We start from the raw sequence: 24293 nt of genomic DNA on the forward strand, positions 1-24293 counted from the left end.
CAACCTCTCAGGGCAACCTGCTCCCTTCTGGGGATTCCCCACGAACAGAAAGGTTTCCCTTTCTCTCCAGTGTGAACTTGGCTTCTTTCAGTGTAGGTGGGCACACACTTCTCAGACCGCAGTGCACTGCTGTGAAGAGCCTGGTTCCGCCTTGTCAACGTGGAGGTCATAGCTCAGCCACAGGGGCCGCTCTGGGCCCTTACGCTGGCACCTTTCCACTGAGGGTGGGCAGAAGAGCCACCTCCTTACTACTCAAGCAGGGTCACCTGGAGCAGGCTGTGCAGGAGCAACCCACAGATTCACCTGCTGCTTCCACTTGTGGAAAAACTGTGTTTTGCTTGAAGGGCAGTCTGCTGCTGGATTGCTGCAGGACTCCCAGAAGGCTGGGGGTCCAGAGCTTTCCTCTGCCCACAGAGACCGAGCAGAGGCGTGTAGGTCAACAAAGGGCCTCACTCCCCTGCAATGGCTTTTCCAAAACAGACAGTGATTCCCCTAAAGAGAAGAGCCATCCCCAGGGATGGGGCTGTCAGCATGGCCGTGTTTATGGCAGCTGAGCTGTGTGCAGGTCTTGAGGACCTGCCACCAACCTGTGGGGTCAGAGGGCTTGTGCACCACTGGGCCGGTGCTGGGAAGGAGGAGTCTGGGAGAGCAGCATGGAGACGTGCTCTGTTGTGGCATTTATGCTACACCAAGTCAGCACTCAGACCCGGAAATTTCCTCCCCTGCTGAGTCAGTGGCGGAAACCATTCCCTAGTGTGGGTTGTTCTGTTAGTTTAAAAAACACTCCCCTGAATGTCACCCAGATGTTTATTGGAGGCGACAGAAGTCAAGCCGCAGAGCTCGCCGCAGCACTGTTCTGAAGCTGGCGCGAGGTGCGGCCGTAGGGCCGGCCGGGTGCTGCCCTGTACTCAGCCGGGTTGGCTCCCCAGAAGTGCCGGATGTGGGAGCCTGCTGGGAGGTGGTGTTGGAGGGCCCCCGAATGGCATCTTCCCCGGATGCTGGGTCACGTCCCACAGGCCTCCTTCCGGGTGCTGAAGGGCTGTGGTCAGCGGCCGAGTTGTGTGGGCTGGACTGCCGGTGCGGGGACCTGCTCCGGTCCCTCTCTCTGGCCACGTCCCTGCGGCGACGGGTGGGAGAGACGACGACGTATTCCTGGAAGTCATCGTCCGCTCGCACCGAGTGCAGGAGCCGGTGGAAGGGCCGCCTGCAGATGGGGCACGTGGCTTTCCTCTCGGCCCACTGCTGGATGCACTCCAAGCAGAAGCGGTGCAAGCAGAAGGCCACGTAGGCTGCGTTCTCGATGTCATTCATGCAGATGGGACACAGGAGGTCTTCTGCTGCCTCCAACGGCCTGGCCTGCTGCTGCTGGCTGGCGCCGGCAGTCACGCCTAAGGCGCACTCCTCCATAGCTTTCTGGGCACCCGCTGCCATGTCCTGCCCCGACATCTTTGCCACGTGCCTGACCTTGTCTGGTGCTAGGAGGGGAAAAAGAAAGGGAGCCTCAGCTGAGGGAGACGGTAGGAAAGGGCCTCCCAAAGGGGCTCCCTGTGGCTTGAGAAGCAGCAGCAGTCCTGTGGGACAGCCAGCCTCAGGGGCTACCCTCCAGCCCTGCCTTCCCCCGTCAGCTCTGGGGCTCTGGGGAAGAGCCGGGGTGTCCACGACCCCTGATCTCCACGTGCTCTCTCCCTGAGGCCCTGTATGACTGGGGTGAACTGAGGTACCTGACAGAGGCGCTCAGGGACGGTGGAGAAACTCTCCAGGAATCTTCAGCGCTGCCAAAGACCTTGGCCCCCTCCTGGGACAGCCGCCGTGTGGGACCCACACGCAGCACCCTGCAGCTGTCAGCGTGGAGAGGAGCGCTGCAAGAGGCTGCCTTTGCTGTGCGCGCAGAGCCGCTGCTCTCCAAAAGCCACAGCTCGAAGCAAGAGCCACGGTCCTGCAGGAGCTGTCACGCCTCGCGTGTGCACCCGCAGGAGCTCCTGGACAAAAGGCACGGGGACAGAGCCTACAGCTGCTGAAAAGCACTGAGGTCACGGGCAGTCACAGTCGCTGCTTGGCGACATCACAGGGGTCTCTGGGGCTGCCCAGCGAGGAAGACCCATGTTCCCAAGGGGGAAGCTTCAAAGCTTTCACCAACAAGAAGCAAGTTGCCTTTGATTCAAATGGGATTGTGATAAGTGGGCCGGCGTTGGTAATATTGAACAGAGAGAGGTATGATGACAATAAGCCTGAAAGGAATGTGAGAACTGCATCAGCTGTGTAAATTCAAAGCTCCTTAAAACAAACAACAACAACAACAAAAAGATAACCCACACAATGGGAAATCGTAAAATAGTTACGAGAACAATATTTTTGAAATTGATGTCAGTAAGTTTATGTGAAGAAAGGAAGGATGAAGAATTCTGAAATACAATCTTATTTAAAAAAAATAAAATTCTCTCCAATTCAAGAGAGATTGTTGTCTAACTCCTTTCAGCAAAATAAAATCAAACCATAATTTTGGTTACTACTTTTGAGTTGCTTTTTTTTTCAACAAAAGCTTAATCAACCACTGTTCTGCATAGGAACACATTAGTAGGTTCGAAAGTACGTAACAGATTCTATTAGTCGGAAAAGACAACAATTCAACTTGCAGTTTGGATAGGTGAAAATTTAGAGAATCTAAACTGCGTCACAGAATGAAACGAAGCATTCACCCACCACACAGACCCAGCAAGATAGCTCTGAGTATACTCTGACACCACCTTTATGGGCCACATTTTCATAGGATGTCAAAACTGATCTCTTCTAGAGTTGGGAGCATTCTGGAGTTGTCAGCCAACCTGGAATACTAACAAATTTAAACTTGCTGAAACATTATGACTATATTTGAAGAAAATAATTTATTTTGCTGCACATTTTTAGTGGGAAAGAAATACTACGATTCTGCATGATGATATTTGACATGCGCCTTACATTACTTTTTTTTTTTTTTTTTTTTAACCAGTCAAATATGAAGAATTCATTGTATGTCTGGCAAAGTTTGTGAGCTCTTACGTTGGGTTTATGTGGCAAGGTTTGTAGGGGGCTGCAGGGGCGTCCGCCATGAGCAGAGCCCAGCAGCTGCCACATCAGATCGGAGCCAGTTCCAGCCAGCTCCAAAAAGGACCCGCTGCTGGCCAGAGCCAAGCCAGTGAACGGCGCTGGATGCGTCATTGTGAGAAAGGGAGAAAGTGCTGCCCAAGAACAACTGGGAGAGAGGAGTGAGAAAATGCGAGAAAAACAGCCAAGCAGACACCAAGGTCAGAAGTTCCCCTGCGGCCTGGTGGAGCAGGCTGTCCCCCTGCAGCCCACGGGTCCCACACGGAGCAGATCTCCACGCTGCAGCCCCCCCGTGGAGGAGCCCCCGCTGGAGCAGGTGGAGGTGGCCTGGAGGAGGCTGCGGCCCATGGAGAGCCCCCGCAGGAGCAGGCCCCGGGCCGGAGCTGCAGCCCGTGGAGAGGAGCCCACGCAGGAGCAGGGGTCTGGGGGGAGCTGCCGCCCGTGGGGGACCCGTGCTGGAGCAGTTTGCTCCTGGGGGATGGCCCATGGTACGGAGCCATGTGGGAGCAGTGCTTGAAGAGCTGCTGCCTGTGGGCAGCCCCCGCAGGCTCAGTTTGGGAAGGACGGCATCCCGTGGGAGGGACCCCACGGGGAGCAGGGGCAGAGAGGGACCGTGAAGGAGCGGCGGAGATGAAGTGTTAGGGACTGACCGCAGCCCCCGTTCCCCATTCCCCTGCACTGTTTAGGAGGAGAAGGTGGAAGAGGACGGATGGGGGGAAGGTTTTTTTGGCTTCTTTCCTTTGTTTCTCACTTCTCTAGCTTGTTAGTAATAGGCAATCAATTGTAGTAATCTCCCTATGCTGAGTCTGTTTTGCCCGTGACGATAATTGTTGAGTGATCTCCCTGTCCTTATGTCAACCACTGAGCCCTTTTCATTGTATTTTCTCCCCCTTTCCCTTTGAGGAGCGGGAGGGAGCAAGCAGTTGTGGTGGAGCTCAGATGCCCAGCTGTGTAAAACCACCACAACACATCTGCAGTTCTGTGTCTAGTACTGGGCTCCCCAGTACAGGAGAGATTAGGATATACTGGAATGAGTCCAGCAGAAGGCCACAAAAATGATGAAGGGAATGAAGCATCTCTCCTGTGATGAAAGGCTGAAAGAACTGGGACTGTTCAGCCTGGAGAAGAGAAGGCTCAGGGCGTGTGTAAATACCTGATGGGAAAGAATGAGAAAGAGGGAGCCAGACTCTTAGTGGTGCCCACTGACAGGTAAAGAGGAAGTGGCAAAAATTAAAAACCATGAAATTCCATCTGAACACAAGGAAACACTTTTCTCCTGTGGGGTGGCCAAAAATCAGCAAAGGTTGCTCAGAGAGGATGAGGAGCCTCTGTCTTTGGTTAGAGACAACCAAACCCTGAGTGGACATCACAGTATCACAGTATCACAGATTTCTAGGTTGGAAGAGACCTCAAGATCATCGAGTCCAACCTCCGACCTAACACTAAGTACTCCACTAAACCATATCGCTAAGCTCTACATCTAAACGTCTTTTAAAGACCTCCAGGGATGGTGACTCCACCACCTCCCTGGGCAGCCCGTTCCAATGCTTAATAACCCTTTCGGTAAAGAAGTACTTCCTAACATCCAACCTAAAACTCCCCTGTCGCAACTTTCGCCCATTCCCCCTCGTCCTGTCACCAGGCACGTGGGAGAACAGACCAACCCCCACCTCTCTACAGCCTCCTTTAAGGTACCTGTAGAGAGCGATAAGGTCGCCCCTGAGCCTCCTCTTCTCCAGGCTGAACAAGCCCAGCTCCCTCAGCCGCTCCTCGTAAGACTTGTTCTCCAGACCCCTCACCAGCTTGGTCGCCCTTCTCTGGACTCGCTCGAGCACGTCCATGTCCTTCCTGTAGCGAGGGGCCCAAAACTGAACACAGCACTCGAGGTGCAGCCTCACCAGAGCCGAGTACAGGGGCACAATCACTTCCCTAGACCTGCTGGCCACACTGCTTCTTATGCAGGCCAGGATGCTGTTGGCCTTCTTGGCCACCTGGGCACACTGCTGGCTCATATTCAGCCGACTATCAACCAATACTCCCAGGTCCCTCTCGGCCAGGCAGCTTTCCAGCCACTCATCTCCCAGCCTGTAGCTCTGCTTGGGGTTGTTGCGCCCCAGGTGCAGGACCCGGCACTTGGCCTTGTTGAACTTCATACAGTTGGCCTCAGCCCATCGCTCCAGCCTATCCGGATCCTCCTGCAGAGCCTTCCTGCCCTCGAGCAGATCGACACACGCACTTAGCTTGGTGTCATCTGCAAACTTACTGAGGGTGCACTGGACGCCCTCATCCAGATCATCGATAAAGATATTAAAGAGGGCCGGCCCCAGTACCGAGCCCTGGGGGACACCACTAGTGACCGGCCTCCAACCGGATTTGACTCCATTCACCACAACTCTCTGGGCCCGGCTATCCAGCCAGTTTCTAACCCAGCGAAGCGTACGCCAGTCCAAGCCCCGAGCAGCCAGTTTCTTGAGGAGAATGTTGTGGGGAACGGTGTCAAAAGCCTTACTGAGGTCAAGGTAAACCACATCCACAGCCTTTCCCTCATCCACCAAGCGCGTCACTTGGTCATAGAAGGAGAAGGCCATAGAAGGAGACATGGTCCAGGGCAACTTGCACTAGCTGACCTTGTTTGAGCAGAAGCCTGGACCAGGTGATCTCAGGAGGTCGTTTCCTGCCTCAGATCTTCTGTCCAAGGCGGAGTTCCTTCCTAGCAGTGGGACTCTGGGTGAAAGTAATTTCAGTAACCCCTTTTGCTAGGTAACGGTTCATCAGCAAGAAAGAGGGATATCTGGAAAAGGCTCTTTACTAAGAGGGTGGGCAGGCACTGGAACAGGCTCTCGAGGGAAGTGGTCACAGCACCAAACTTGACAGAATTCAAGAAGCGTTTGGACAACGCGCTCAGACATAGATAGGGTTTGATTTTGGGGTCATTCTGCATGGAGCCAGGAGTTGGACTCGATAATCCTTGTGGGTCCCTTCCAACTCAGGATATTCTGTGACTCTATGATTCTGTGGGGTGATCAGCTTGGTGGATGGTGTAAGAGCAGTTCATTCTGCTTAGCCTGACTTTAGTAAGGTATTTGACACCGTGTCTCTTAACATCCTCAGAAACAAACTGACTAATCATAGAATGGCTTGGGTTGGAAGGGACCTCAGAGACCAGCTAACTTCAATCCCTCTGCCAGAGCCAGGGATGGCACCCACTAGACCAGGCTGGCCAAGGCTGCATCCAGCCTGGCCTTGAACACCTCCAGGGATGGGGCATCCACAACTTCTCTTGGCAACCTGTTCCAGTGCCTCACTGCCCTTACAGAAAAAATTTCCTCCTGATGTCTAGTCTAAATCTACCCCCTTTTAGTTTAAGACCATTCCCCTTGTCCTATCATTATCTACCTGAGTAAAGAGACCTACTCCATCCTTTTTGGAAAACCTCTTTAAGTATCGAAAGGTCACAATGAGGTCTCCCTGGAGCCTTCTCTTCTCCAGGCTGAACAGCCCCAGCTCTCTCAGTCTTTCTTCACAGGAGATGTGCTCCAGCCCTCTGAGCATCTTTGTGGCCCTCCTCTGGACTCATGCTTATAGGTCCACTTCCTTCTGGTGGTGCTGGGAGCACCAAACCTAGACGCAGTACTCCAGGTGGGGCCTCACAAGGGCAGAGCAGAGGGGGACAATCACCTCCCTCCCCTGCTGCCCACCCCTCTGTTGATGCAGCCCAGGACGCAGTTGGCCTGCTGGGCTGCGAGCTCCCACTGCTGGCTTATGTCAAGCCTTTTGTCCACCAGAATCCCCAAGTCCTTCTCTGCAGGGCTGCTCTCAATGAGTTCTTCTCTCAGTCTGTGCTCATGTCCGGGATTGCCCCAGCCCAGGTGCAGCACCCTGCACTTGGACTTGTTGAACTTCATTAGGTTCATGTGGGCCCAATTCTCCAGCCTGTCCAGGTCCCTTTGAAAGGCATCTCTTTCTTCTTTGGTATCAACTGCACCACTCAGCACACCTGCTGAGGGTGCACTCAATCCCACCATCTATATTGTTGATGAAGATATTGAAAAGCACCAGTCCCAAGACAGACCCCTGAGGTACACCGCTCGTCACTGGTCTCCACCTGGGCATAGGGCCATTGACCACCATAAATCTCTTGTTAGCCTATTGCTCCAGCCTGTCAAGGTTTCTCTGGACGAGAGCATGGCCTTCTGGTCTGCCAGCCACTCCTCCCATTTTTGTATCATCTGCCAATGTGCTGAGGCTGCACATGGTCCAGGTCATTAATGACATGTTGAGCAGTACTGTCCCCTGGGGAAAATTGTTATTTTGCACAACCCTTACCAGCTCACTGCCCGCTAATCTATCTAACCTTGTCCGATCAAGGAGGTGATCCAGAACACCCAGCATGGCCTCAACAGGGGCAAATCATGCCTGACCAATATGGCGGCCTTTTATGGTGGTCAATGGCCCTATGCCCAGGTGGAGAACGGTGACGAGCGGTGTACCTCAGGGGTCTGTCTTGGGACCGGTGCTTTTCGATATCTTCATCAATGATGTAGACGATGGGATTGAGAGCACCCTCAGCAGGTGTGCAGATGACACCGAGCTGAGTGGTGCAGTTGATACCAAAGGAAGAGGTGTCTTTCAAAGGGACCCAGACAGGCTGGAGAAGTGGGCCCTCATGAACCTAATGAGGTTCAACAAGCCCAAGTGCAGGGTGCTGCCCCTGGGCTGGGGCAATCCCGGACATGAGCACAGACTGAGAGAAGAACTCCTTGAGAGTTGAGGCCTTCAGACACTGTGAGGAGAACCCACAAAGTCTTTGAAGACACAAAATCCTCCAGAGTAATAGAGGCTATAACATATGGGAATGAACATTTTGGAAAGCTGAGGTTGGAAAGGAGCCCTGGAGGTCCCCAGGAAAGCCTGCTGCTGAAAGCAGCCCCAGCAAGGACGTCAGACCACACGGCCCTGGCGATTCCTGCAGCCAGGTCTTGAGAAGCTGAAAGGATGCAGGTGGCGCAACCTCTCAGGGCAACCTGCTCCCTTCTGGGGATTCCCCACGAACAGAAAGGTTTCCCTTTCTCTCCAGTGTGAACTTGGCTTCTTTCAGTGTAGGTGGGCACACACTTCTCAGACCGCAGTGCACTGCTGTGAAGAGCCTGGTTCCGCCTTGTCAACGTGGAGGTCATAGCTCAGCCACAGGGGCCGCTCTGGGCCCTTACGCTGGCACCTTTCCACTGAGGGTGGGCAGAAGAGCCACCTCCTTACTACTCAAGCAGGGTCACCTGGAGCAGGCTGTGCAGGAGCAACCCACAGATTCACCTGCTGCTTCCACTTGTGGAAAAACTGTGTTTTGCTTGAAGGGCAGTCTGCTGCTGGATTGCTGCAGGACTCCCAGAAGGCTGGGGGTCCAGAGCTTTCCTCTGCCCACAGAGACCGAGCAGAGGCGTGTAGGTCAACAAAGGGCCTCACTCCCCTGCAATGGCTTTTCCAAAACAGACAGTGATTCCCCTAAAGAGAAGAGCCATCCCCAGGGATGGGGCTGTCAGCATGGCCGTGTTTATGGCAGCTGAGCTGTGTGCAGGTCTTGAGGACCTGCCACCAACCTGTGGGGTCAGAGGGCTTGTGCACCACTGGGCCGGTGCTGGGAAGGAGGAGTCTGGGAGAGCAGCATGGAGACGTGCTCTGTTGTGGCATTTATGCTACACCAAGTCAGCACTCAGACCCGGAAATTTCCTCCCCTGCTGAGTCAGTGGCGGAAACCATTCCCTAGTGTGGGTTGTTCTGTTAGTTTAAAAAACACTCCCCTGAATGTCACCCAGATGTTTATTGGAGGCGACAGAAGTCAAGCCGCAGAGCTCGCCGCAGCACTGTTCTGAAGCTGGCGCGAGGTGCGGCCGTAGGGCCGGCCGGGTGCTGCCCTGTACTCAGCCGGGTTGGCTCCCCAGAAGTGCCGGATGTGGGAGCCTGCTGGGAGGTGGTGTTGGAGGGCCCCCGAATGGCATCTTCCCCGGATGCTGGGTCACGTCCCACAGGCCTCCTTCCGGGTGCTGAAGGGCTGTGGTCAGCGGCCGAGTTGTGTGGGCTGGACTGCCGGTGCGGGGACCTGCTCCGGTCCCTCTCTCTGGCCACGTCCCTGCGGCGACGGGTGGGAGAGACGACGACGTATTCCTGGAAGTCATCGTCCGCTCGCACCGAGTGCAGGAGCCGGTGGAAGGGCCGCCTGCAGATGGGGCACGTGGCTTTCCTCTCGGCCCACTGCTGGATGCACTCCAAGCAGAAGCGGTGCAAGCAGAAGGCCACGTAGGCTGCGTTCTCGATGTCATTCATGCAGATGGGACACAGGAGGTCTTCTGCTGCCTCCAACGGCCTGGCCTGCTGCTGCTGGCTGGCGCCGGCAGTCACGCCTAAGGCGCACTCCTCCATAGCTTTCTGGGCACCCGCTGCCATGTCCTGCCCCGACATCTTTGCCACGTGCCTGACCTTGTCTGGTGCTAGGAGGGGAAAAAGAAAGGGAGCCTCAGCTGAGGGAGAGGGTAGGAAAGGGCCTCCCAAAGGGGCTCCCTGTGGCTTGAGAAGCAGCAGCAGTCCTGTGGGACAGCCAGCCTCAGGGGCTACCCTCCAGCCCTGCCTTCCCCCGTCAGCTCTGGGGCTCTGGGGAAGAGCCGGGGTGTCCACGACCCCTGATCTCCACGTGCTCTCTCCCTGAGGCCCTGTATGACTGGGGTGAACTGAGGTACCTGACAGAGGCGCTCAGGGACGGTGGAGAAACTCTCCAGGAATCTTCAGCGCTGCCAAAGACCTTGGCCCCCTCCTGGGACAGCCGCCGTGTGGGACCCACACGCAGCACCCTGCAGCTGTCAGCGTGGAGAGGAGCGCTGCAAGAGGCTGCCTTTGCTGTGCGCGCAGAGCCGCTGCTCTCCAAAAGCCACAGCTCGAAGCAAGAGCCACGGTCCTGCAGGAGCTGTCACGCCTCGCGTGTGCACCCGCAGGAGCTCCTGGACAAAAGGCACGGGGACAGAGCCTACAGCTGCTGAAAAGCACTGAGGTCACGGGCAGTCACAGTCGCTGCTTGGCGACATCACAGGGGTCTCTGGGGCTGCCCAGCGAGGAAGACCCATGTTCCCAAGGGGGAAGCTTCAAAGCTTTCACCAACAAGAAGCAAGTTGCCTTTGATTCAAATGGGATTGTGATAAGTGGGCCGGCGTTGGTAATATTGAACAGAGAGAGGTATGATGACAATAAGCCTGAAAGGAATGTGAGAACTGCATCAGCTGTGTAAATTCAAAGCTCCTTAAAACAAACAACAACAACAACAAAAAGATAACCCACACAATGGGAAATCGTAAAATAGTTACGAGAACAATATTTTTGAAATTGATGTCAGTAAGTTTATGTGAAGAAAGGAAGGATGAAGAATTCTGAAATACAATCTTATTTAAAAAAAATAAAATTCTCTCCAATTCAAGAGAGATTGTTGTCTAACTCCTTTCAGCAAAATAAAATCAAACCATAATTTTGGTTACTACTTTTGAGTTGCTTTTTTTTTCAACAAAAGCTTAATCAACCACTGTTCTGCATAGGAACACATTAGTAGGTTCGAAAGTACGTAACAGATTCTATTAGTCGGAAAAGACAACAATTCAACTTGCAGTTTGGATAGGTGAAAATTTAGAGAATCTAAACTGCGTCACAGAATGAAACGAAGCATTCACCCACCACACAGACCCAGCAAGATAGCTCTGAGTATACTCTGACACCACCTTTATGGGCCACATTTTCATAGGATGTCAAAACTGATCTCTTCTAGAGTTGGGAGCATTCTGGAGTTGTCAGCCAACCTGGAATACTAACAAATTTAAACTTGCTGAAACATTATGACTATATTTGAAGAAAATAATTTATTTTGCTGCACATTTTTAGTGGGAAAGAAATACTACGATTCTGCATGATGATATTTGACATGCGCCTTACATTACTTTTTTTTTTTTTTTTTTTTAACCAGTCAAATATGAAGAATTCATTGTATGTCTGGCAAAGTTTGTGAGCTCTTACGTTGGGTTTATGTGGCAAGGTTTGTAGGGGGCTGCAGGGGCGTCCGCCATGAGCAGAGCCCAGCAGCTGCCACATCAGATCGGAGCCAGTTCCAGCCAGCTCCAAAAAGGACCCGCTGCTGGCCAGAGCCAAGCCAGTGAACGGCGCTGGATGCGTCATTGTGAGAAAGGGAGAAAGTGCTGCCCAAGAACAACTGGGAGAGAGGAGTGAGAAAATGCGAGAAAAACAGCCAAGCAGACACCAAGGTCAGAAGTTCCCCTGCGGCCTGGTGGAGCAGGCTGTCCCCCTGCAGCCCACGGGTCCCACACGGAGCAGATCTCCACGCTGCAGCCCCCCCGTGGAGGAGCCCCCGCTGGAGCAGGTGGAGGTGGCCTGGAGGAGGCTGCGGCCCATGGAGAGCCCCCGCAGGAGCAGGCCCCGGGCCGGAGCTGCAGCCCGTGGAGAGGAGCCCACGCAGGAGCAGGGGTCTGGGGGGAGCTGCTGCCTGTGGGCAGCCCCCGCAGGCTCAGTTCGGGAAGGACGGCATCCCGTGGGAGGGACCCCACGGGGAGCAGGGGCAGAGAGGAGCAGTGGTGGAGGCAAAGCGTTAGGGACTGACCGCAGCCCCCAGCCCGAGTTCCCCTGCACAACTCAGGGGGAGGAGGTGGAAGAGGGTGGTTGGGGGGAAGGTGTTTTTAATTTGCTTTTAGTTTCTCACTGTACTAGTCTGCTAGTGATAGGCAATAAATTATATTAATCTCCCTATGCTGAGTCTGTTTGGCCCATGATAACTGTTGAGTGATCTCCCTGTTCTTATCTGAATGCTTGAGCCCTTTTCATTGTATTTTCTCCCCCTGTTCCTTTGAGGAGTGGCAGTGACAGAGTGGTTGTGGTGGAGCTTGGCTGCCCAGCTGGGTAAAACCACCACAAATTTCTACTGTGAAAGCATGAGAGTTAGCATAAAACACAGATATGTTGCTTGGCTGAGATGGAATACAAACATTTAAAATAGACAATAAATTTTCATATGCCAACAAGAAGTCTGGATTGCTGAGAAGGCGATACTTAGGAGAGCAGTCATGCAAGGTCTGTGGCAGAGAAAATGGGGGTATTCAAAAATATTGTACGGGAGAAGATTAAAACTATCTGGACACAACTGTAGTTAGGATTGACATTTACAGCACAAATCCACCTCTTTGAGCATTAACCGAATCTCCCTTCCTCTATGTACAGCAGTTATTTATTTGTGCATTGGGTCTCAGAAACATCTAACTAGCATGCTACCTGTTCAGACTATTTTGTTCCCTTAAGAATTGGTGCTGCCCACCCTCAAAAAAATGTCAGCACGCAGAGTCATAGATAATCTCTTTATCCATATTTCTTTTTGCTAAAATTATAAATACACCTTATTCTTGTAGGCTAGTCTCATAAATAGCCTAGCCTCCATGTGAACAGTTTCTCTAATGCACTACGACTATTACATATAACATATAGTATGGGCTTCTTTTTCCAACGAAATCACTGTTCAATCGTTGTCACACTGATGAAAAGCAAGGAAGAAAATCTACTAGGATGCATTGTTACAATCTGGACATTTTATGTACCACCCTATTTGAAGTTACAAAAGAGAAATGTTTTCTTGGCTCTTATGTTTGGTAACCTGTGCAGAAAACATGTATGATTGTTCCAGAAGCGATTGTCAAAAGCAGGAACTAAGAAAACTGCAATTTTCAGTATTGTGGTTTAAGCCAAAAGCTTCAGTAGCAAAGTGCAGCTGTTCAGATACAAATTGCCTTTCAGTAAAAAACAGTATTGGAGAGTTCTAAAAGTATCCCTTATAAAAGAAGGTTCTTTGTTAATTGCAATCTGTAATTAAAATGCAGACTGAAAGAAGTGCTCTGCATTCTGCTCTTTTGGCCTAGAAGCCTTCTCATGTAATGGTGGGACATTATTCTTGCCTTGCTGACAGAAACAGTGTCAAAACTCCAAAGCGTGTGTGTTATGCACCATGAGGTGCTGATTTACTATTATCTCAGTAAAAAAAACAACAACCACTTATGGTCTTGTAAAGCACCCTTTAAAATGCTACTTATTAGAAGCAATGCTATAAAGAGTGAAGACCGTACTGACAACCTCACGTCCCCTGAGATGTGGGACCCACAAGCTGTGCAGTATCTGGCAGGCTATGAGCAGGGTGTAAGCATGTTCTGCAGATCCCATCCCCGCAAGGATTACCCCATTTGGTTATTTGACTTATTACGAGATTTTTCTCAAAGAAAGCAACACCGTTTGTCCCTTCTGCCATCAAAGACAAAGGATGTTCGCATAATTCTGGATGCTGTTTCTGATAGAGGCAAGGACACACAAGCTGTGTCACCACCGGTACCAAGCAGGAGCTGCCTGAAGGCTCCTCGCTTGCAATCACCCAGCCAAGTTCATCCTGTGGCCGAGGGAAACGTGTTGTGGCTGTGCATGCACAGGACGGGGCCTCCTCAGGCTGACTGATAACCTGGATCACCGAATCCTTGGGAGATTTTGTGAGGTTCGTGTCTGTACTGCTGAAGGAAAAGTCATACTTAGGCTTATCCTGTAAAATGTAGAAAAGTACACTCCAGTTTCTACATTGCAAGAAGTTCTAACAAAAAGGATAACAAGCAGGGGAAGGATGGAGGGCGGTGTACAGGGACACAAGGAAAACAGGTTCAGCCTGTCTGCTGCACCATTTACCAAATGGTTCAGAATTTCTCCAATCTATCATTTAGGCAAATAACATGAAAGGTTAACTGCTTCACTCTCTCCTGCTGGCAATATTTGTATTTCATGCTATGGAGAGCCACTCGGTGGCTGAAGGCCCCCATTTAGTTTTTCTTACGAATCAGCTGTGGCGTGTATTTTCATTTCTGTACTCTCGAAGTATTTATGACAACCTATAGAGCACAGAAAATCCTATGAAGCCTTACTTGAAGAAATACTCCTAAGTTGGCTTTTGCTGGTAGACTTTCAGATACCATTCATAATCAATCTCTGGTTATACGAGTATTTCCTTTTCTTTCTTTTTTATTTAAACTCTGTCACAGGTAGTTCCAGGATTTATTCTAAGGACTGACATCTTTTAATTTTAGTTTGTTTATTCAAATCATGTGAGGTCTTTAGGAATTAACCATGCTGATGACCTTTGAAGAAAAACAGTGGTTTCAGAAATGGTAATAAGTGAGGGCTTTTTTTTTGTTTGTTTGTTTAGTTGGTTGGTTTTTTTGAAAATCTCACTTATGGAAAACACCCCACAACATTTAAAGATACTCAGACAATGAAATAGTATTTCTGTCATGTAGAAAGCATCTTGAAATAATGCATTTTTGGAAGGTTCAAACATGGTGACAGTTCATATGGTAAAAACTGGGATGCAACACTAGATAAGAAATCAGTTTCATTTAGGAGCACTAGTGTCATGTGTAACCTGAACATAATGCTGTTTTAACAACAAAGCTAATAGCACTGGTTCACATCTGCAGAAATACAGGTACTCATACTCCCAACTATGCGACAACAAGGAAATCCAGTTACCTTCCAAGCATTCATGCATTCAGTACTGGCAAGCCAACTCCTAAATCAGTATGAGCAAACTCTCAGGCTTGTCTGAGGTATTTTTGTTTTGTATTTTATTGTTGCAAATCTTACAGACATTAGCGCTCTGTTAAATAAAGGAATGTAGCACAGTAAATACATCACAACAAAACAGCTGGCCAGAACTCCTTCCCCCATCCCCCCACCCCCCAAATTAAAAGCCCATTCCTCCTCCGCACCCCCCACCCCCCATATCAGACCACAGCAGCTTCATTACAGAGGTCAGAGACCTGTGGCAAAAAACATCAGAGGAATTACATTCAGTAGATGTGCAGTATCAACATTCCAGGCTCACATGTATTTATATATATATATTTATATTTTTATATAGAGATCATTAAATGTTTACAAAGAACAATATTGTTACAAATACAATACTATACTTCTCCCAACGCTTTACAATAATTTCTATTCACCCTCTTTACAGAACAATAATATAACTTCATAGTCTAGGTACTGCGCTAAATATGTACAAGAGATCTCAACCACATTGCTGTCTTCAGAAATTTATTTTATTTAAAAAAAGAAACAAGGAAAGCAAGCAAACCTGGAAACCCCAACTGAACCTCAGATTTGAACAACTCAAAATAAATGTGTGAAACTTTCCAGTAAAAAAAAAAAAAAAAAGAAAAACAGAATGGATGTTTCATCCTTAATGTAAACACTGAAGAATCAGACTGCACAAAGCAGTGAGAAAGAGAAAAAAAATCAGATCCGTCACTGAAGAGGGAATGTAAACCAGCTGTTTGTTCCACCATATTTGTTAAAATTTCACACATCATCTAACAAACTGCTGCAACAGTCTAGAGAACTGTCAGCTCTCCTTTCTCAGCACATTTTTTGGAAGTCCTTCACTCTACGAATTAAAAAGGGATTGCTTAGAAGACAGTTACCAGCAGCCTGTGCCACACCATGGGCCTCCCAGCTCAAAAGCCTTACACACACATCCTAACTGGAACAACAGATTCTTTACTAGACCCTGATCCTGCTAACATTCACTCGCTTAATGTTAAGTGGCTATTTACCACGGAAGCATTCGAGTGCCAAAAACTTGGCAGAATCTTGGCTGGAAGATTTAAAAAAAAAAGCTGCAGTTGTTTCATCCCTCAATACCCTTGCATGTTCAGGTCCTCCTCATTTCCCAGTGAAGCCAGTTAAAGACCCTACCATGTAAGTTTTACAGAGCCACAGAAACAAGTGAAGCTGAGAGTGTAAACATAGCAGGAACCAGAAGCACAGTAACTGTGTCTACAAGAGTTCACTGAGTTTCCTCAGGCAACTTATGGAAAGGCTGCACTGTATATAATCTAAATTGTACATGGTTATATATCTTATTTACATATATTACTATATATATGGAAAGTTCTGGAAAAAAAAAGTTCAAATGATCATCATAAACTAGATGTCTACAGTTAAACAATATACTCACAAGTCATTCACTATCTACTTGCATCAGTCTGGTAGCAGAGGTAAGTCACTAACTGGAATACCAACACCACGCTCTCGTGCAGTCTGCTATTCCAGAGACTGGGATTAAATGATATAACAACAAGAACTGCAGTAAAATCAAGTCATCGTACATTAACCTCAACACTAAAACATATTCACTTACTACAATAGTTTATGCACCACTTCATTACCTCCCTTAAATATTTACTACCCACTGAAACACAAAGTTTACCCGTTCCCTCTGATCAGACCACAGACGCCCATTATTCCTGAAAGCCAAAAGCAGACCTCTGGTAAGAGTACTCGATGGCTCTCAGCAGCGTGTGCACCAGCTGTGCCCATGCACACACGTGAGCACACACAGACACATCCACTTCCATGAATCCCTGGGGTCACTTCTAGGTGCCGTTACTGGACTGCAAACATTGCCTATTTTGCACAGTCCGCCACGCAGCAATAGCAAAACAAGTGACTGTGACCATCAACACATTCTCAAAACAGAAGGGACACGTCCGTGTGTGTGTGTGACCTGTTCTTGTCTTCATCTCACTGGGTCTTCCTATCGCACTAAGACAGAGCAGAAACTGTTTCCTTAAAAGAAAATCAGCGTTATCAGCCTGGACTAAATGCATGGTTCAATTTCAATGTAAACACCAGTATACAGTCCTGCCAAAAGTAACTACAAAGAATGGAGAATTTCCCTCTCACTACAAAGAAAAGCTTTTTTTTTAAATTAAAAACAAACAGGAAAAAAAAAAGAAAACCAAACAAAAAAACAACCACCAACCCATTTTTCCCCTTCCCCTTTTGTCCCTAGCATGCAAGTTACAGGCCAATCAAATCCTATACTTCCTACGTCTTTTTCATACAAGTGCATATAGTACACACATATATCTGTTAAGTGCCATACAAATGGAAAAAAAATATAACAACTTAACTTATATAACAAAATAAATACGTTTATTCCCACTGTATCCCTCCCATTGTTATCTATGTCATGAACTAAAGAGGATAAAATTAGACAGGTCTTTGGACAAAAATATATGTTAGAACTGGCTCAGAGAACAATATTACTTAGAATAGTATGCAGATCTCTTATATTCAAACTTCATAAATAGCAAGCACAATTTTAAAAACATCTATATACACTGGCACACATTGCTGTGTGCATCAAATGCAGAATTAAGAGCCTAGAAAACGTGTAGCTATTCAGCAAATCCCCATATTGTTTCTCTTGTTCTCCCCTCCCTCTCTCCCCTTTCCTTTAACTTCTAAAATAGGCAAGGGACTACAGAAGACATGTTGCATTTAAAAATGAAGTAGAACAAAAGGGTTCAGAAACTGGGGGTAGAGAAGGAGAGGCAGTTGTAAAATATGCCTCCCTGATTACTTGGTGTAATTAATGCAATTGTAATGTGTTTCAGCAACTCGCAGAGTAACTTTTAGGGTCCAAAAACTGGTAACAGAAGGTAATTAAAAGGTATTTGGACAGTCCATTTTACCACAGCAGCATTTACTCATTCTTCATGAGCAGGTATTCTTCCTGAGGGCAAAAATATCTTTTTGGTATTCTACCTTTCCTACAGACATAAACCTTTAAAACAGAGCTCAGTGCCTGTGGGAAAATAGGGGAAGAAAAGAAAAGCCACGTGCAGGATGTCCAAGAGAACACTTTGCACCCTACACTTCTGCTTGTTTGGTAAAAGACATCTTTCATTTAGCAACATTTAATTTATTCAGTTTACCAAATAATAGTCACAAAAATAAAACTGGTTATTAGAATGAATCAGAGTCGATCCTTTTTGTGAATCCTGCTGTGAACAATGCTGCTGCTATTTTCCTGTTTTGCATGTGGAACTGCATTTAGTTTCACTTGTAAAGAGATGCAACCAAAATTGTCCCGTCTATTTTGCCCCTTCCCAAAATACAGGAAAATGTTACGGAGAAGGGGAGAAAGGGAGGGAAAAGAGATATAAAGTCTCTTTTTTTGTGAGACAAAGAAAGAAATGTCTCTGCGGACACAGAAATGCAGCACTAGAGAGACAAGCACTAATGAGGAAAAACATCCTCCATGCACATTGTGACAGTGAGGTGTCGGCTTTAGATGTAAACTGGTTGCTCTTGTGCAGTCAACAGTCTGTACATGGCAGCTGGCATAGTCTTCATATGAATCTAGGGAAAATAAAAGAAATTAATCAATATTCCTAACATGTACCATACTTTGGGAAGGAACTAGCTAAAAGGATACAGGACAGAAACAAAAAGCAAAGCTTGAGAGTTTTCATACTCTTATTAAAGTATTGCAGGCGGTGATTTTATGGAACCGTGTGATTAGCATCAACCAACATCTAAAGTTGTGGACACAAATATTTTCTGGCTAGGGTTCATCTAAAACATTTGAGAACTATCAGTAAATAATAAAAAAAGAAACGGTGGATTGTCTTTACCCTGGCTTCCATTGTTTAGATTTGAGTAGCAACAGGCCAAAAGAAGTAACAATGATGAAATATGTTATGCTGCCTAGGGGCGCTGCTCTTACCTCACCAACAGCATTTGACAGAATGTGCACAATTTTCTCATGGGGTGTTGCCACAACACTCTGCCCATTGATTTCAATGATCCGATGGCCAACACGCACACCTCCTCGCTCTGCTATACCACCTCTCATAAGGCTACAGATCTGGAAGAGAAAGGACAAATTTAGCAGGGTCTAGATACGGAAGAGAGGGTTTAGATTACCCATTTTTGCCTCTAAGTTGTAACAATACAGACTTGCAACAAATTCTAAAATACAATCCATCACAGATTTAAAGTAAAATTTATTACTGGCAAATAATTGCAGTGTATTCTCTTCCAAGAACAAAACTGTCAGAAAAGGCTCTTTGTGTTTTATGTCAGATACGCTACGGTTTGGCAGTTTAAAAGTGTATGAAGGACCACAGTTTAATAATGTTCAGGATGTAAACGCTTTACAACAGAGGAGGATTAAGAACAGTCTTTTTCTTTTGAGAACATACAATAGCTTGCTTAGACAGGAATGAAGCAGATGAGAACAGTTTCGGTACACAGTTTTGTTTCTCTAACCTGAAAGAGCTTGTCTGTTCCCCTGACTAACTCTGAAGTTGTGGACTAAGTAGAGTCAAAGACAAAAATAACGTTTACATCTAAGACTTCGCACGTGTGCAAAGTGTTGCTTGCTGTGAAGAAGAAAATGGCAGCTTCCCTCTTCCCACACTGTCACAAATAGATGTGAAGTTTCATGTATATTAAAGCTTCACCAGGGAGTCTGGAAGCTACTTACAATCCCATTTTGCACACTGAAGCCCAACTGGTATCTGAGGTCCGGTCTCCTGATCAAGACTGTTGTTACTGGAGGACACCTAACTATGTTCAGTTTAACCCGGGCCTGGTTTTTCAAACCCTGCAAAAAGAAATCACCATGAAATATGCTGACAGAGATAGGGTGAAACATTTAACACAAACACTGGGTAAAAAAGTAAGTGTTAAAACATTGGCATGGGAACAGTCCTGAATAAACAGTTCTTTGTATGCTCTAAAACAGAACCAAATCACTGAACACCAGACATATGTATGTGAATATTCAGTCAAATCAGCAATGCAGCATCAAATGTTCTTGCCAAGAAGCTGGCACTGTTGTTTTAAGAAATATAGCTTCCTGTTGGCAATTTCTTCATTTCATAACACAAGTAACATACAAAAAGAATATGAAACCGCTTTATCCAGCCCACCAAAAAAGCTGACTGTGGTTGGTAAATGAAATTTTAAATAGGTAGATAAGATAGTAACAAATAAGTGGCATCTCTAATGGGATATATTGCTTTCTGCCACACAAATGGAGGGTTCTACTCATACCAAAATCATAGAATTCCCATTCCTTCTTCTCTCTACATATATCACCTAGACATATCATCATGAGTGTCTTGTTACCAGAAGAAAACTGAAGAAATATATATATATATATACACATAAATAATATACATATGTTATTGTGAGGGTAGTGAAACACTAAAACTGGTTGCCCAGAGAGGTGTGTAGTGTCCATCCTTGGAGTTATTTAAACCCCAGTGGGCACAGCCCTAAGCAACCTTCTCTAGCTGACACTGCTTTGAACCAAGGTGCTTGCTAGTCTCGGAGTCTCTGTCGTTGTATGGCTCCATGAAAAATCAAATGTTAAAATGCAGATAACTGCAATCTGACCCCTTGTACGATTTCAAGTGTTCAGATCTCTTACTTGTAGACTGTTAAGATCCTTTTTCTGTCCAACACAGAAGAGGACACAGATTTTTCTACTCTTAAATGCTTAATTCACACAAAGGATTAGCCTTCAATAAATAAATAAATCCACATCAAGAAATAAATGCTTTATAAAGAATACAGCATCTTCCACCTTATTTTATACAATACATATCAATTCCAAAACCTATTTCTGAATTCTTTTTATATGTACAATTGAAATCTGTGTCCCATTGAAACTAATGGATGTCCAACCCTGACTTTGAAAGGTTAATTTCCACCACAACTAAGGTAACACAATGAAGTTTTTACATCCCGTTTACTGCTAACGATTCTGCTGACTCTGGACTCTGCAGTGACTCGAATAACTGAAATGGCATCCAGCCAGTGTTAACTGCCTCAGAATCTTTTTTCTTGTCAATGCCTTGAACTGTCTGGATGCAGCCATCACATGGGCAACAGCTGGCCGCACTTCCACACAATCCTGGGCTCAGCTTGGCTCGTTATTCAAGGTTGCTCCAAGAGAAAGTGCATGTGAACACGAAGTGGCAAAGCACATGACTGTGGGAAGTGCCTCAGCTCCACTCTCAGCAGAAAGAAGGTCCAAACTCCACCTCTTCTGTGACTGTATTTACCTCAATGGAGTTAGCTGCAGTGCTCAAGGGCCATTCAACATCTTCCTGCAGGTCTTCAAATCAACACACAGAGTAAAAGATAGGAGGAACTAAACCATACTAAGCTGTGGCTGTAATGTTTAGACAAAAGTCTGAGGGGATTTTGCCTTAATTTTCTAAATCCAGGAGGGCAGGAGTCTTGCAGAGATGACTGTATCTATGAGGAATTTAGGTGTCTAACTAGGGTCATCTGAGTTAATTCAGGCTGCATGTCTTCAACAGAGTTGAAATCAATGCTCTCTTACTCCCCCTGAAGCATGCACTACTTATTTAAATCTATTCCTTCAAAAAGCACTAATGTGGCCCCCAACAAAAAATTTAGTAATTTTACAGAAAGTACAATGACTGCAATAACACCTAGCTCCTAGCACTATGCAGAATGGTAGTATATGCTTATTAGAAAAATAGCAACTGTATCATTTGAACAATTTAGTTGCTTATGTAGTCCTTGAGTTTGTTTCAGATAATAGCCATCATCAGAGGCTTCCAAAAAAGAGACAAGTAGTGCAATACAATCAGGGAATAGCCACCACATGTGGGAAGTTTCTTTCTAGCTCTGTGGTTTTCAGTCAATTAGTAGCAGAGCTTACATCTGTAATACTAAAATTACCTTATTTAAGTGCTTGCAAGATATCTTCTAAGCTATATAACACTCATCTTTTCATAGGAGCCCTTAGGACATGCTAAATAAACCTGAAATCTGAGATATTTCTGCCACATTTAAACTTGTGCTTAGATCATCCAGTGGTTCCTCTACTTGATATGAGAATTGCCATACAAACAGGTCTACATGTATGGTTATGAAGACATGAAAATATGCAGACTTTGCTTTTGTCTAGAAAGACAAAATAAATGGCTACCAGTTCCTATGGCAACAGCCATAAGTACCAGTGAGGAAGAGGAATGTCTACAGAAGCTGGAGAGAGCAAAGCTGACTGTTTCTGTTTTGAGGAAGTACAGATAAGGCCCATCATAATGAAACTCTACCTAAAAAGGCTCTGAATCAGAGAAGCACAACTCATCACTGTTTTAGAGATAAAACTGATGTGAGATAGGAAACAAGTAAGGCTAACATGAAAAGTCTGAATTCATGGTGGGTTTAGTTCCACTGAAGTTGGCACAGAGATTTTTAATATGATTATTTTTTTTTTCATACATCACAAATGTAAGACTGCTTTTGCCACATTTTTAGTATACTACACTTCGGGCTGTAATTTCCACTCCCTGAATCTAAAATGGCTGGCTCAGATATCTGTGCACCTATTACTCATTAGAGCACAGAATTCATGTTTTTGGAAAACAGAATAGGAAGGAAGTCTTTAGAGCAAAAATCTGAGTTCAAGTATTATAAAACTGATTCGAGGACAAAAACATAAAAATGTACTTTGTGAAATACAAAAGCACAAAATGCAAAGAAACATATTGCATGAAACAACCAGTCACCAGGAAGTTGTGTAGTAAAGCAACTTTAACAGCCATATACATAGGAATCAGAGAAGGATTTCTCTCACAGTACGACACCAGATTTACATGTCTGCTCAGAGCTCTGTGAGGTATGTTGATAAACAACCAAGTCCATTTCACTTCATCTCCAGCATTCCCCCGTGATGTACCTTTCCAGCTCTTGAAACTCTGATGTTTAAAATACCTGTTCCCTACAGCTAACCCCGACAGTTCCAGTTGACCTGCATGCTTTCTGCAGTTACATACTTCTCTGACAACTAGAAGGAAGTTCTTTTAATTAAAAGACCCCATTTAACCAAGTCAAGAGAAGCATCACACTTCCAAATAACTCGGGCAGAGTTTCTACAAAGGATAAGCATGTTCCTTTGTCTCTAGTTCAAAGTTAAAAATATGTAAAAATAAAACAAAACAAGAAAGCCTCAGCTCCGTTTCTGCCAGACACTAGGAGTCATTTAAACAGTTAATATGGTTTAGGGCAGTATTTGGCACCTGTGTCTCCATTTGTCGTGTAAAATGTTAAGGGCCTTCAGATGTGCATCTGGTAGTATCTTCATTTTCAACAAAATATTCTCATGGTGTGAGGTTCAGCACAGAATCCTTGGCTATACAAGTAAATACATAGCTCACTTTCTGGGAGTCAGAAAACTTGGTGGAGCATAATTTGCAACATAATCTGAACATCACTAAATGGATAGTGCTATACAAACATTCGATGAGAATTATTACTTAATAGTTCTGTACTTATAATCCTCTCCTATCACGTAACCCTTTGAAAACATCCAGAAACATTCTCCTTACCTTTATAATGCTCTGACATGTTGAGAGTGGTAAGCCAACTAGACTGGTCCCGTTGATCGACATGATCTGATCCCCTATATTCAGCTTCCCAGACTTCTCTGCTGGTCCTCCATGCATCATATTGGCTATGATAACTGTAGGCAAAATGGATCCCCAACCAGACTCCACAATCACTACACCTAGGATTTCTCCTTTTTGCTTTTCGATGTAAACCTGTATCATAAGAAAAAGTGTTTCAAACAAAAGCTTTTTCTCAACTACGGAACTGACCCCCTTCCCCCTGCAATCCTGCCTCCCCCCAACCACAAAAACACATATTTCATGAATCAACAAACACATACCCCCTCATTATTTGCAACCTGACTTCCTAGTGCAAAACAAACAGGGTACTACATTTCAGTTGCATTCAAACATGAGGTAATCAACACAAAATATACAGGTTTTGCTTAGGGCTGAACATGCCCTCACACAACTTGTTTCTGCTTATGAGCAGAGGGAACTGGAAGGGAAGAAATCATTGTATGACGGGGGTTCAGTGGACAAAGCTAAATAGGAGGAGTTTGTAAGAGCTTATGACAGCACATTGGAAGGCTACCAGCTGTACATTGCAGTGGTGCACAGGTTCATTGTTATTAAAAGAACCAAGCAGCAAATCCTTTCAGCAACTACAATCCTTTAAAATCTGGAATCAGCCACTTTCACTGACACTAGTTCTTCCATAAATGTTATTTACTGTAATCTGTAAATCGTATTAATTGTTAATCCGTTTTACATTCATTTCATTAAAATACAATCTGAAACATTTGAAAATTGTTTAATAAAACAAACACAGATGGAAGATCATTTCACTGCTGATAGACTTCGGGTTCACTGTTTGCCTTTGATACAGAACTGATGACAGGTTGACTTACTGGGGAAGATATTCTA

General features: G+C 46.3%; 1 protein-coding gene across 5 annotated transcripts in view; it reads right to left on the minus strand.

Moving 5' to 3' along the window:
- Window positions 1-14745: 14745 nt before the first annotated feature.
- APBA1 (amyloid beta precursor protein binding family A member 1) overlaps window positions 14746-24293 on the minus strand; it is an 89048-nt gene continuing 79500 nt past the window's right edge. For all 5 annotated transcript variants that reach the window (XM_048049679.2, XM_066989132.1, XM_066989131.1 and 2 more), the window contains 4 exons: window positions 23367-23579; window positions 19478-19597; window positions 18716-18856; window positions 14746-18348 (listed from right to left, as the gene is read on the minus strand). In XM_048049679.2, coding sequence (XP_047905636.1) covers window positions 18277-18348; window positions 18716-18856; window positions 19478-19597; window positions 23367-23579 — 546 coding nt within the window. In that variant the 3' untranslated portion in view covers window positions 14746-18276. The remainder of the gene's footprint in view (window positions 18349-18715; window positions 18857-19477; window positions 19598-23366; window positions 23580-24293) is intronic.

The sequence above is a fragment of the Anser cygnoides genome, chromosome Z (genome assembly GCF_040182565.1).
Source record: "Anser cygnoides isolate HZ-2024a breed goose chromosome Z, Taihu_goose_T2T_genome, whole genome shotgun sequence".
NCBI classification, from domain to species: domain Eukaryota; kingdom Metazoa; phylum Chordata; class Aves; order Anseriformes; family Anatidae; genus Anser; species Anser cygnoides.